Below are 14,066 nucleotides of genomic sequence, written 5' to 3' on the forward strand. Positions count from 1 at the left end.
AGGATGGAAGGGAGGGAGATAGGGAGAGAGAGGGAGAGAGCGATCAGTGGAGTAAGCAATTGAGATATATAAATAGAGGTAGAAGACCAAACAGTCACAGATAAAAGGAGAGATAGAGACAGATTGGAGGTAAAGAGGAAGAGCGTGGGAGAGAGAAAGAGTTGTGTGACATTAAGGTTGACAGATGAAAGGGAAAGAAAGAAAAAGAGAAAGTAACAACATCAAAGGTTTTTGACATCAAAAGTGGAGAGAGAGACAGAGTTTTGAGTTTTTATAAAAACCTTTATTTTATACTTAATAATGAACACAAATAATGGCACACTGTGTCTTTTCAGAAATTAAGCAACAAATGTGTCATTCCTAAATAAAAATGTATTAAATAAAAAAATATATATATATACGTTCAACTCATTTCATCGACAAAAAAAGGTTTGCCCTCCTCCACAAAACAAACCGCTCCTTCATAAGCCCACTTCTCCTCAAACAATGGGAGATCTTTTACAGCCGAGAAGAACTCAAAATCCACTTTTATGTTCACTTTGACTAATCAGTTAAAAACACATCTTACAACCTGCTCATAACCCGTGTCTATCTTATGTTTCCTACTCAGAACAATAGCCATCTTAGCTTGTCCCTGTCACGTGTGTTCCCTCTCCGGCCTCTAGGTCACCAGGCTGCTCGTTATGGCGCACACCTGTCACCATCGTTACCTGGACTCCATCACTTCCCTAATTACCTTCCCTATATATGTCACTCCCTTTGGTTCCTTCCCCAGGCGTCACTGTTTCTGTTTCATGTCTGTGTGTTGTTCGTGTTTTCTTGTTTTGTATTATGTTCTGTTTATTTATTAAAACACTCACTCCCTGAACATGCTTCCCGACTCTTAGCTCACTCGTTACAGTCCCCCTGTTACGTTCGTTTAGAGATGGATTGGACCAAGGTGCAGTGTGGTAGGCGAACATCTTACTTTTAAAATGAACACTGAAAAAACAACAAAATACAAAACGAACGTAAAGTTCTGCAGGCTACACAGCAACTATACAAAATCAAGATCCCACACACTAAGGTGGAAAAAGGGCTGCCTAAGTATGATCCCCAATCAGAGACAACAATAGACAGCTGCCTCTGATTGGGAACCATACCAGGCCAACATAGAAATACAACATAGATTGCCCACCCTAGTCACACCCTGACCTAACGAAATAGAGAATAAAAAGGCTCTCTAACGTCAGGGCGTGACAGTACCCCCTCCCTCAAAGGTGTGGACTCCGGCCGCAAAACCTGACTCTATGGGGGAGGGTCCTAGTGGGCATCTAACCTCGGTGGCAGCTCCGGTTGGGGACGTAGACCCCGCTCCACTTGTGGATCCCTCCGCTTCCATGGAACCGGACCGTGGATCGCCGCCGGAGGCTCCGAACCGTGGATCGTCGCCGGAGGAACCGAACCGTGGATCGGCGCCGGAGGCTCCGGACCGGGGATCGTCGCCGGTGGCTCCGGACCGTGGATCGTCGTCGCCGGGGACTCCGGGCCATAGATCGTCGCCGGGGACTCCGGGCCATAGATCGTCGCCGGGGACTCCGGACCGTGGATCGTCGCCGGGGACTCCGGGCCATAGATCGTCGCCGGCGACTCCGGACCGTAGATCGTTGCAGAGGGCTCTGGACTGGGAATCGTCGCTGCAGGCTCCGGACTGCAGACCGTCGCTGGAGACTGGACTGCAGACCGTCGCTGGAGACTGGACTGCAGACCGTCGCTGGAGACTGGACTGCAGACCGTCGCTGGAGACTGGACTGCAGACCGTCGCTGGAGACTGGACTGCAGACCGTCGCTGGAGACTCTGGACTGCAGACCATCACTGGAGACTCCGGACCTTGGATTGTCTCTGGAGGCTCCGGGCCATGGATCATCACTGGAAGCTCCGGGGCATGGATCATCACTGGAGTCTCCGGGCCATGGCTCATCACTGGAGGCTCCGGGCCATGGATCATCACTGGAGGCTTCGGGTTATGGATCATCAATGGAGGCTCCGGGCCATGGATCATCACTGGAGGCTCCGGGCCATGGATCATCACTGGAGGCTTCGGGCCATGGATCATCACTGGAGGCTCCGGGCCATGGATCATCACTGGAGGCTTCATGCGTGGAGCAGGCACAGGACGTACCAGGCTGGAGACACTCACTGGAGGCCGGGTGCATGGAACTGGCACAGGATATACTGGACCGTGGAGGCGCACTGGAGGTCTGGAGCATAGAGCTGGCACAACGCATCCTGGACAAAGGACCACCTTCACATGGCAAGTGCGGGGAGCTAGCACAGGACGCACTGGGCTGTGGAGGCGCACTGGAGACACGGTGCGTAGAACCGGCACACATTGTACCGGAACGGTGACACACACCTCAGGGCGAGTGCGTGGAGGAGACACAGGACGTACCGGACTGGGGAGGCGCACTGGAGGCCAGATGCGTGAAACTGGTGCATATGACACCAGACTGGTGTCACGCTCCTCAGCACGCCTGCTCTGCAGCACTCTCAACGCCAAAACCTTTCTCCGGGAATCTTTCGTCGAGTTCCTCACTCGACTCCCTGACTGGCTCTGGTTCACCCCTCGGCTCCGCCGACCACTCCGTGTGCTGCCTCTCGGGCTTCCGTTGTGGTTGCGAACCCCGGAGTCGTCGTTGATCCTCGTTCGCTGCCTCAGCCTGCTTCCATGGCAGGGTTTTGTCCCCTGCCATAACCTCCTCCCATGTCCATGATGTCCTCCACTTTCTTTTCTCCCGGGCCCAGGATCCCTGCTCCTCCTGGCCACGCTGCTTGGTCCTTTGGTGGTGGGATCTTCTGTTACGTTCGTTTAGAAATGGATTGGACCAAGGTGCAGCGTGGTAGGCGACCATCTTACTTTTATTAAAATGAACACTGAAAAAACAACAAAATACAAAACGAACGTAAAGTTCTGCAGGCTACACAGCAACTATACAAAATCAAGATCCCACACACTAAGGTGGAAAGAAGGCTGCCTAAATATGATCCCCAATCAGAGACAACAATAGACAGCTGCCTCTGATTGGGAACCATACCAGGCCAACATAGAAATACAACATAGATTGCCCACCCTAGTCACACCCTGACCTAACCAAATAGATTATAAAAAGGCTCTCTAACGTCAGGGCGTGACACCCCCAAAAATGTTTTAACAGTTGACATTTTATTTTCTGTTGCTTACTATAGTGAAACCCCAAAATAACAACAGTGTTATTGAAAATCTCCCCTTCAGCTGTAAACAAAGACTCCAGTATTTCAAAGAGGCTTTATCCTCTCACACTCCATAAAACAGTGAAAAAGTGTTTCTCTTATGTTACTAAAAGGACATCCATCTCCAATATCTGAGTTAATAACAGATACAAAAGCATTAACTGCAATGATGCCATGCAAAACCCTCTATTGCATGTCACTAGTGGCCTTTTGTAACAGTGGCTTGTACAGTGCTCTCCATGCTGGCTTTACCTTGTCACCAATACCCAGTTTTACCCTCCAAGGAGTGTCTTTTCTATTCTTCAATTTATCTTTACTCAAATCCTTGACACACCCCCTATATAAGTCTGTCCCGTTCACCTCATCCAAACCCACCTCTTCCAACCCTCTCAAATCCAGCAATAACGCCTTTCTTTCTGACTCTGGGACATTGGGTGTAATCCCTAGTCTTGGAAATGGGATTTATTCTTCTTGTGCCTTCTTCTTATGATTAAGCATACACCACTCTTCTACTGACAGAGCCTTCCTGCAGCTTTACAGCAGTTGTCCGACAATTCTTTCCGACCTCAACCCCAAATATTCAGCCACCCGTCAGCCCTCCATTAAGGTGGGCCCAGCCATGGTCATTAACTGTTTTAGGCTGAGGATTTTGCCCTTCACCAGAATCTTGGAGAAATGTGGAACAGCTGCAGTTGTACAATCCAGTCTTGCCTCATGCACCAGAGGTTCCTCCAGCAGCCAATGCTGGAGTGCGTCTGAACTCCGTTATTATGCTCCAAACCCTAAGAAGGCCTTTGTAAAACTAAGGTACCCCCCCCCCCCCCCTTGAAATCTGGCTACTATCAACCTAAAATAAATCCTTCTTTAAACCTAATCCCCCGACCTGCTGTAATACAGGACCTGCTACCCCTCTCCAAACCACATTTTCCGGTCCATAAAGCAACCTTTGAATAAACTAAAACCAGAAAGCAGCAGCCCTCCTAGCAAGATGTACAAAACCTTGTCCCCCCCTCCTCTTTTGACAAGTACAAAACACTTTGTGGAACCCATGATATTTATCCCAAAATAAATCTACAATAATTGCCTGTATCTTGGCCAGAAGGCCAGATGGTGTCTCTTAACATGACAACCGATGTCACGGTGCAGAGGCAACCACATTGTGAACAATAATAGTGCACCCCCTGTATGACATACGAGATAACAACCACAGCCATCTCCTCATCCTCCCTTCCACCATTTCAAGCACCCCATTCCAATTTGTTTCCATTGTCCCCTCATCCCCTAGGTACACTCCAAGATACTTAAAACCTCCCTTACACCATTCCAGCCCCCCCTGGCAAAGCAATGATCCCTCCAGACCCTTTTCGAATCTGTAAAGCTTTTTTTCCCAATTTACCAGAGGATATTCCCCTAAACCGATCAACCGATTTTCATTCCAGACTCACATTAAGCATCTCCAATCCAAAATTAAATCTAGAATCGGCTTCCTATTTCGCAACAAAGCATCCTTCACTCATGCTGCCAAACACACCCTCGTAAAAACTGACCATCCTACCAATCCTCGACTTCGGCGATGTCATTTATAAAATAGCCTCCAACACTCTACTCAACAAATTGGATGCAGTCTATCACAGTGCCATCCGTTTTGTCACCAAAGCCCCATATATTACCCACCACTGCGACCTGTACGCTCTCGTTGGCTGGCCATCGCTTCATACTCGTCGACAAACCCACTGGCTCCAGGTCATCTACAAGTCTCTGCTAGGTAAAGCCCACCCTTATCTCAGCTCACTGGTCACCATAGCAGCACCCACCCGTAGCACGCGCTCCAGCAGGTATATCTCACTGGTCACCCCCAAAGCCAATTCCTAATTTTCCTTCCAGTTCTCTACTGCCAATGACTGAAACGAACTGCAAAAACCACTGAAGCTGGAGACTCTTATCTCCCTCACTAGCTTTAAGCACCAGCTGTCAGAGCAGCTCACAGATCACTGCACCTGTACATAGCCCATCTGTTACCAGCCCATCCAACTACCTCATCCCCATACTGTATTTATGTATTTATCTTGCTCCTTTGCACCCCAGTATCTCTACTTGCACATTCATCTTCTGCAGATCTACCATTCCAGTGTTTAATTGCTATATTGTAATTACTTCGCCACCATGGCCTATTTATTGCCTTGTATATAGACTTTTATTTTTTTTCTACTGTATTATTGACTGTATGTTTGTTTATTCCATGTGTAACTCTGTGTTGTTGTATGTGTCAAAGTGCTGTGCTTTATCTTGGCCAGGTCGCAGTTGCAAATGAGAACTTGTTCTCAACTAGCCTACCTGGTTAAATAAAGGTGAAATAAACAACCACAAAAAACATGAGACTCAAACTATCCACCTCTGCCTGATTTTTCAATAAAATAGCTACATCATCAGCATAGGCTGAGAGACGAATAGGAGGAATATCCTCTGAAAGGTACACCCTGTCACGGCCGTTGTGAGGAGGAGACCAAGGTGCAGCGTGGTATGCGTACCTTCTTCTTTATTTAAGAATGAACACTGAACAAACAAACAAAATAACAAAACGAACAGTGAAGCTAATATGAGTAGTGCAGACGGGCAACTAAACATAGAACAAGAACCCACGAACACCAAAGGGAAAATGGCTACCTAAATATGATCCCCAATCAGAGACAACGATAAACAGCTGCCTCTGATTGGGAACCATATCAGGCCACCATAGACATACAAATCACCTAGACCTACAAAAACCCTAGACATACAAAACACCCTAGACAATACAAAAACTAACGTACCCACCCTAGTCACACCCTGACCTAACCAAAATATAAAGAAAAGGTCAGGGCGTGACACACCTCTTCAATGTGATGTCTAATGCTATTTAGTAGTGGCTCTATAATGGTGGCATTTAACATTCCTGACAAAGAACACCCCTGCCTAAAATCTCTACATACTTTAAAAGGAGCACTCAAGCCACCGTTAAATTTCAGCACACTTTCAATGTCACCATATATCACCCTGATCATGGAAATAAAACCAGAGCTGAAACCAAATGCCTCAAAAGTGTGCCATAACTATTGACGTTCAACTCAGTCAAATGCCTTTTCCTGATCAATTAAAATTAGACCAGCATCCAACCCAATAGCCCTAGAGACGTCCCAAAAATCCAGAATCAGGGAATGTTATCTGCCTGCCGGGAACACAGTAGGACTGCTCGGCCTCCGACCGCAAGGCACTACAGAGGGTAGTGCGAACAGCCCAGTACATCACTGGGGCCAAGCTTCCTGCCAACCAGGACCTCTATACCAGGCGGTGTCAGAGGAAGGCCCTAAAAATTGTCAAAGACTCCAGCCACCCTAGTCATAAACGGTTCTCTCTGCTACCTTTACGGCAAGTGGTACCGGAGCGCCATGTCTAGTTCCAAAAGGCTTCTAAACAGCTTCTACCCCCAAGCCATAAGACTCCTGAACATCTAGTCAAATGGCTACCCAGACTATTTGCATTGCCCTCCCCCCTCCATACCACTGCCACTCTCTGTTATCATCTATGCATAGTAACTGTAATAACTCTACCTACATGTACATACTACCTCAACTAACCGGTACCCCCTCTGTATATATTGTTATTTTACTGCTGCTCTTTAATTACTTGTTACTTTTATCTCTTATTCTTATCCATATTTTTTTTAAACTGCACTGTTGGTTAGGGGCTTGTAAGTAAGCATTTCACTAAGGTCTACACCTGTAATATTCGGGCGCATGTGACTAATACAGTTTGATTTGATTTGATAAACAATGATCAGAACATCCCACTGGGGTTATTACACTTGATTTACAGGCCTGAGATGGATGCTCAAAACAATAAAACCTGTCTAACCTGGTCAGAGAGATGGTGTTCTCTCTCACATTAGCCCATGTGTTCTGTCTCGTGCCTCCATGTTGGCTCTGCCAAATATCACAAAGTTCATGCATTACAATAAGCCATTTAAAAAAAGTCCTTGAGGTTTTGTAGTTTCTATCTAAATCACTGACTGCAGTTAAAATCCCCAGCAAGAAATAAATTATCCTCAGTGTTACATTTCTCAATGGTATTTGATAATGTCTCTAAAAAACATACCCTCTCAACTGCCACCACTGGGGCATGTAAATGTATTCAACACATAGTGAGGTTTTCATATCTCACTTTTAATAACCTCCCCTCAACTACCTCTTCAACCTCAAATGACAAAGGCAAAAACCCTTTTGAGAACAGGATAGCCACAACCCCATTTTAGTTTTAGTTTTTATGACTACACACCACTGCTCCCCCTCTACACACTCCTTTTGCCATATAACTTAATTTTCAATATTACTATGCGTTTCTTGTAGAAAACTTCCCTTACCCTTCATTAAGTCATACTGTCGCCCCATTTACGTTTAAAGAAGAAATCTTAAAACTGCTCATGGCTGAGAAGAAAAAAATACAGAGGAAGAGACAGAAAACATTTCTTTACAGAGTTAAGGCTGCGACTGAACTCTTTAGTTTCCTTTAGAATTTAAATCACTTGTCACTCTCGTGACAACTTTCTTGAGTGTAGCGATTTCAGGGCTTGTCAAACCCACGTTATTTTTTTACATCAGAACGTTTGCTGATTCAATAAACAAATCACTTTCAGGAAGAAAAGCATATGTTACACTATAACCTGCATATATTTCTTCCCTTTTGTCAATTTAAGAAATTATTTTATCAATCCCATACCTCCCTTCCACCCCATTTATCTCGCTATTTTGTTGTGATGCGTAAAATGACTCACTCTCGCTATCCTCGTCAGAGGAAAACCCACCATCTCTACTATCTGTTTATCCTCAACTGATTTATCAATGTCTACCTTCATCACCCCTTAAATTATTCCTCTTAATCCTGGGTACTTTGAAACATCTGCTCATTTTCCATTGTTTCAAACTCCTACCTCTTGAACTCCACTTTCATTTTCCAGCACTGACCCAACGACCCCAGTCGCAGTCACAAGGCTTTTTACCCTCCCTCTTTACTCTGATCCACCACAATTTCCCGCATTAGCTGCACCAACGCTAGAGCTGCTACCGGGCTCTGCGCGAACGTACCAAATGCCCCTCTTCCGCAGCCAAAGCATTTCCTTTATTTAGTAGAAGCTATAACACAATCAAATCTGTGAATATTAAAACTGAACGCTAAATTCAGTTTGTCAGTATCCTTCTGTAAAAAGATTGTGCTCTTGTCTCCTATGAGACAAGACATCCCAAAATATCATTTTTTTTATTGTAGATACAAGTTGACCATGACGAGAACTCGCTCCAACACTTAATCTCTAACAAATGGTGACACGTTTGAAAGTATAACTTTCTTCGCCGGATTCATAAAATGAAACACCGACTTCTGTGTATCCTGCAATACAACACCACTCTCAACTATGGAATTCACCTTTTCAGTGGAATCTAAGAATATCACTACACTTGAGGCTGATTTTATGCTATTTTACCCAATGCGAGCGCCAACAGCTGATCTACGTTCTTCCACCGAACATCCTGCCGATACATGGACTGCTTAGTGACTGTGAGACAAAGATCACTTTAAAACAACTAAAGTAATCAATATATGTATACACACTGGGACGGCAGGTAGCCTAGTGCTTTGGGCTAGTAACCGAAAGGTTGCTGGATTGAATCCCAGAGCTGACAAGGTAAAAATCTGTCATTCTGCCCTTGTGCAAGGCAGTTAACCCACTGTTCCCCGGGCGCCGTTGATGTCGATTATGGCAAGCCCCCCCACCTCTCTGATTCAGAGGGGTTGGGTTAAATGCAGAGGACGCAATTCAGTTGTACAGTTGTGCATTTCCAATAGAGTGAAAAAAATTAATCAGTCGCTTCCTTGACTCATATAGCCATAATATGGCATTTGAAATGTCTATATTCTTTTGGATCTTCTGAGTGTAATGTTTACTGTTAACTTTTATTGTTTATTTCACTTTTGTTTATTATCTACTTCACTTGCTTTGGCAATGTTAACATATGTTTCCCATGCCAATAAAGCCCTTAAATTGAATTGAGAGAGAGAGAGAGAGAGAGAGAGACTAGAACATGGAGAGATTATTCTAGCTCCCATGATGATCCCCATGGGAACTGCTAAAGAGGGAATGTTGTGGTGAGTCATGCTAGAAGATGTGTAGAGTTATACAGTACCTCCCTTTTAAAAACACAGAGATACAGCTGAACAGTGTGCTGTGTGTAATTTCCTGAGTGGTTATTGATTACTATTGTCATATGGATATGACATTAACGTATTTCTCTGCCTAACCCTTTGAGGAGTGGGTTTGAAAGATAAACATACTTGTATGCACACTCACACACTTACAGTACTTCTCTGACTCTCCCTTCATTTCTCATCCTTTCTTATCTCTTTCTTCAGGAGGAGTGTCGTAACTTCATCAAAGTGTTGTTGAGTCAACATGAAGGACTGTTTGTGTGTGGAACCAACGCCTTCAACCCTTTGTGTGCCAACTACACTGTGAGTATCTGTCTATTCAATTCAATTCAATTAAGCTTTATTGGCATGTGTGTACGTGTTCGTATGGACAATTGTGTGTGTTACAGAGAGACTCTTTGGAGATGGTGGGAGAGACGGTCAGTGGGATGGCTCGGTGCCCGTATGACCCCAGACACGCCAATGTGGCTCTGTTCGCAGGTACAGTAGTTTCTTTCTTTCTTTCTAACTTTCATTCTTTTTCAATATATTAGGAAGTAATGACATAGGTATTTATTAGGAAGTAATGACATAGGTATTTATTAGGAAGTAATGACATAGGTACTAGGACTGTAATGTTCAGGGGAAATCATTCAGATGGAAAATCAATCTAGACTGGAGCTGTGAGGAGGAACTTGACTGTGCTTGTACTCATGATAAATACATGTTCTGTATGTTCTCTCTTTCTCTCTCTGTCTCACTCTCTGTGTGTCTGTATGTCTCTCTCTCTTGCTCTCTGTCTCTCTCTTGCTCTCTCTGTCTCTTCCTCTCTTGCTCTCTCTGTCTCTCTCTCTCTTTCTATCTGTCTCTCTTTCTCTCTCTGTCTCTCTTTCTCTCTCTCGCTTTCTCTGTCTCTCTTTCTCTCTCTGTCTCTCTCTGTCTCTCTTTCTCTTTCTCTCTCTGTCTCTCCTTCTCTCTCTGTCTCTCTTTCTCTCTCTCTCGCTTTCCCTCTATCTCTTTCTCTCTCTCAGAGGGCAGTCTCTTCACTGGTACTGTAACAGACTTCCTGGCGATTGATGCTGTGATCTATCGTAGCCTAGGCGACAGCCCCGCTCTTCGCACCGTCAAACACGACTCCAAATGGTTCAGAGGTACACTGAGATGACGTGCTTGCATGTGAGTGAATGGGCCGAACACTTCTCCACAGGTGAAGAACTCACAATGTTTCCTTAGATCACATAAACACTGCGGGCTAACCCAAACACTCTACCTTTCCTATCTAAATCCTTATATTCTAGGATTGGATACATTAAAGCGGTATGGACTAGCTATACTTCAGCTGCGGGCCAATTGTTTCTTGAGTGGATGGTTGGAGGGCCGGAACATAATAAAATAAAACATGTAGATTGCAAATTCACCGCAAGAAGGCCAAACAGATATAATTTCTGACAAAAACATAACAGTTTCAAACCTTGCTTACATTTGTATACGATCACATACATTTCCTTCAGAAAGTATTCACACCTCTTGACTTATTCCACATTATGTTGTCTTACTGTCTGAATTAAAATAAATATTCTCACTCATCTACACACAATACACAATAAAGTGAAAACATGTTTTAGAAATGTTAGCAAAATAATAGAAAATTAATTACATAAATATCTCATTTACATACAGTTGAGGTCGAAAGTTTACATACACCTTAGCCAAATACATTTAAACTCAGTTTTTCACAATTCCTGACATTTAATCCTAGTAAAAATTCCCTGTCTTAGGTCAGTTAGGATCACCACTTTATTTTAAGAATGTGAAATTTCAGAATAATAGTAGAGAGAATGATTTATTTCAGCTTTTATTTCTTTTATCACATTCCCAGTGGGTCAGACGTTTACATATATTACATACGTTTCAATATATCCACATAATTGTCCTACCTCATGATGTCATCTTTTTTGTGAAGTACACCAGTCCCTCCTGCAACAATGCACCCCCATAACATGATGCTGCCACAGTGTGCTTCGCGGTTGGGATGGCGTTTTTTGGCTTGCAAGCCTACCCCTTTTTCCTCTAAACATAACGATGGTCATTATGGCCAAACAGTTCTATTTTTGTTTCATCAGACCAGAGTACTTTTCTCCAAAAGTACGATCTTTGTCCCCATGTGCAGTTGCAAAACCGTAGTCTGGCTTTTTATGACGGTTTGGACCAGTGGCTTCTTCCTTGCTGAGCGGCCTTTCAGGTTATGTCGATATAGGACTCGTTTTACTGTAGATAGAGATACTTTTGTACCTGTTTCCTCCAGCATCTTCACAAGGTCCTTTGCTGTTGTTCTGGGATTGATTTGCACTTTTCGCACCAAAGTACGCTCATCTCTAGGAGACAGAACGCGTCTCCTTCCTGAGCGGTATGATGGCTGCGTGGTTCCATGGAGTTTATACTTGCGTACTATTGTTTGTACAGATGAACGTGGTACCTTCAGGCGTTTGGAAATTGCTCCCAAGGATGAACCAGACTGGTGGAGGTCTACATTTTTTTTCTGAGGTCTTGGCTGATTTCTTTTGATTTTCCCATGATGTTAATTAAGCAAAGAGGCACTGAGTTTGAAGGTTGGCCTTGAAATACATCCACAGGTACACCTCCTATTGACTCAAATTATGTCAATTAGCCTATCAGAAGCTGCTAAAGCCATGACATAATTTTCTGGAATTTTCCAAGCTGTTTGAAGGCACAGTCAACTTAGTGTATGTAAACTTCTGACCCACTGGAATTGTGATGCAGTGAATTATAAATTAAATAATCTGTCTGTAAACAGTTGTTGGAAGAATTACTCGTGTCATGCACAAAGTAAATGTCCTAACTGACTTGCCAAAACTATAGTTTGTTAACAAGACATTTGTGTAGTGGTTGTAAAACGAGTTTTAATGACTCCAACCTAAGTGTATGTAAACTTCCGACTTCAACTGTAAGTATTCACATCCCTGAGTCAATACTTTGTAGAAACACCTTTAGCAGAGATTACAGCTGTACCTTTTTCTGCGTAAATCTCTAAGGGCTTTTTACACCTGGAATGTGCCCAACATTTGCCAATTATTCATTTCAAATTCTTATCGTTCTTTAAAATTGGTTGTTGATCATTGCTAGACAACCATTTTCAGGTCTTGCCATAGATTTTCAAGCAGATTTAAGTCAAAACTACCACTCAGGAGTATTCAGTGTCTTCTTGGTAAGGAACTCCAGTGTATATTTGGCCTAGTGTTTTAGGTTATTGTCCTGCTGAAAAGTGAATTCATCTCCCAGTGTCTGGAGGAAAGCAGACTGAACCAGGGTTTCTCTAGGATTTCCCCCAAACATAACCCTTTGTATTCAGGACAAAAAGCTAACTGTTTGCCACATCTTTTGAAGTATTACTTTAGTGCCTTGTTGCAAACAGGATGCTTGTTTTTGAATTATTTTTTTCTGTTCAAGCTTCCTTCTTTTCACTCTGTAATTTAGGTTAGTAGTGTGGAGTAACTACAATGTTGTTGATCCATCCTCATTTTTCTCCTATTACAGCCATTAAACTCTGTAACCGCTTTAAAGTCACCATTGGCCTCTTGCTGAATTCCCTGAGCGGTTTCCTTCCTCTCCGGCAACTGAGTTAGGAAGGACGCCTGTATCTTTATGTAATTTATAACTTCACCATGCTCAAAGGAATATTCAATGTCTGCTTTATTATTTTTACCCATCTATCAGTAGCTTCTCTTCATTGCGAGGCATTGGAAAACCTCTGTGGTCTTTGCGGTTTTATCTGTGGTTGAAATGCACTGCTCAACGGAGGAGTACAGAGATGAGGCATTCATTCAAAAATCATGTTAAACACTATTATTACACACAGAGTGAGTCCATGCAATTTATTATGTGACTTGTTAAGCACATTTTTATTCCTGAACTTATTTAAGGTTAACATAACAAAGGGGTGCACTACTTATTCCCTCAAGACATTTCAGATTTTCATTTAATTTCATAACTCATTTTAGAAAATGTATGAAAATATGATTCCACTTTGACATTATGGGGTATTGTGTGTCTCTCTCTATTATGCGTGGGAATACATGGGGACAGATTTCCTGGTGTTTTTACAGTATTTTATGTCCAACAATGATTGTTATTATTTTAATAAAACATTTCTATAAAACCACCCGGGGGCCAAATTCGGGCTGCGGCCTGCCAGTTGGTGAACCCTGCTGTAGGTGCCAGGTTAGATGTACTGTTTTCTGTCAAATCAGAGAGGACGAGACCAACGGATCTAGGACATAAAATCTCCTTCAGAGTAAAACATAGTGTGGAACCCTGGAGGTCAGAGACAGAGACAGAGATTAATAAATAACTGCTCTGTCTTTGGCACTGATGATAAATTAAACAGGACATGAATGCTTAATGGCTGACCCCAGAGAGCGGCGACCATATTGATGTGCTGCTTGTTGGTACAGAGGTGTAAATATGGAGCTGTGTTGGTGCGCTCCCTGAGGGATTCATCTGTAGTATGTGTGGAAGGGGTGTGTGTGTGTCTGTGTGTAACGGTCTGTATGTGCGTGTAACGGCATATCCCTGTTCTGTCTCT

General features: G+C 43.6%; 1 protein-coding gene across 1 annotated transcript in view; it reads left to right on the top strand.

Annotated features, from left to right (window-relative positions):
* Positions 1-14,066, top strand: part of LOC129814546 (semaphorin-6B-like) — a 71,578-nt gene that overhangs the window by 45,803 nt on the left and 11,709 nt on the right. Inside the window, exons 6-8 of the mRNA XM_055867721.1 lie at positions 9,689-9,787; positions 9,874-9,964; positions 10,495-10,626. Coding sequence (XP_055723696.1) covers positions 9,689-9,787; positions 9,874-9,964; positions 10,495-10,626 — 322 coding nt within the window. The remainder of the gene's footprint in view (positions 1-9,688; positions 9,788-9,873; positions 9,965-10,494; positions 10,627-14,066) is intronic.

Source organism: Salvelinus fontinalis, chromosome 17 (assembly GCF_029448725.1).
Source record: "Salvelinus fontinalis isolate EN_2023a chromosome 17, ASM2944872v1, whole genome shotgun sequence".
Taxonomy (NCBI): Eukaryota; Metazoa; Chordata; class Actinopteri; order Salmoniformes; family Salmonidae; genus Salvelinus; species Salvelinus fontinalis.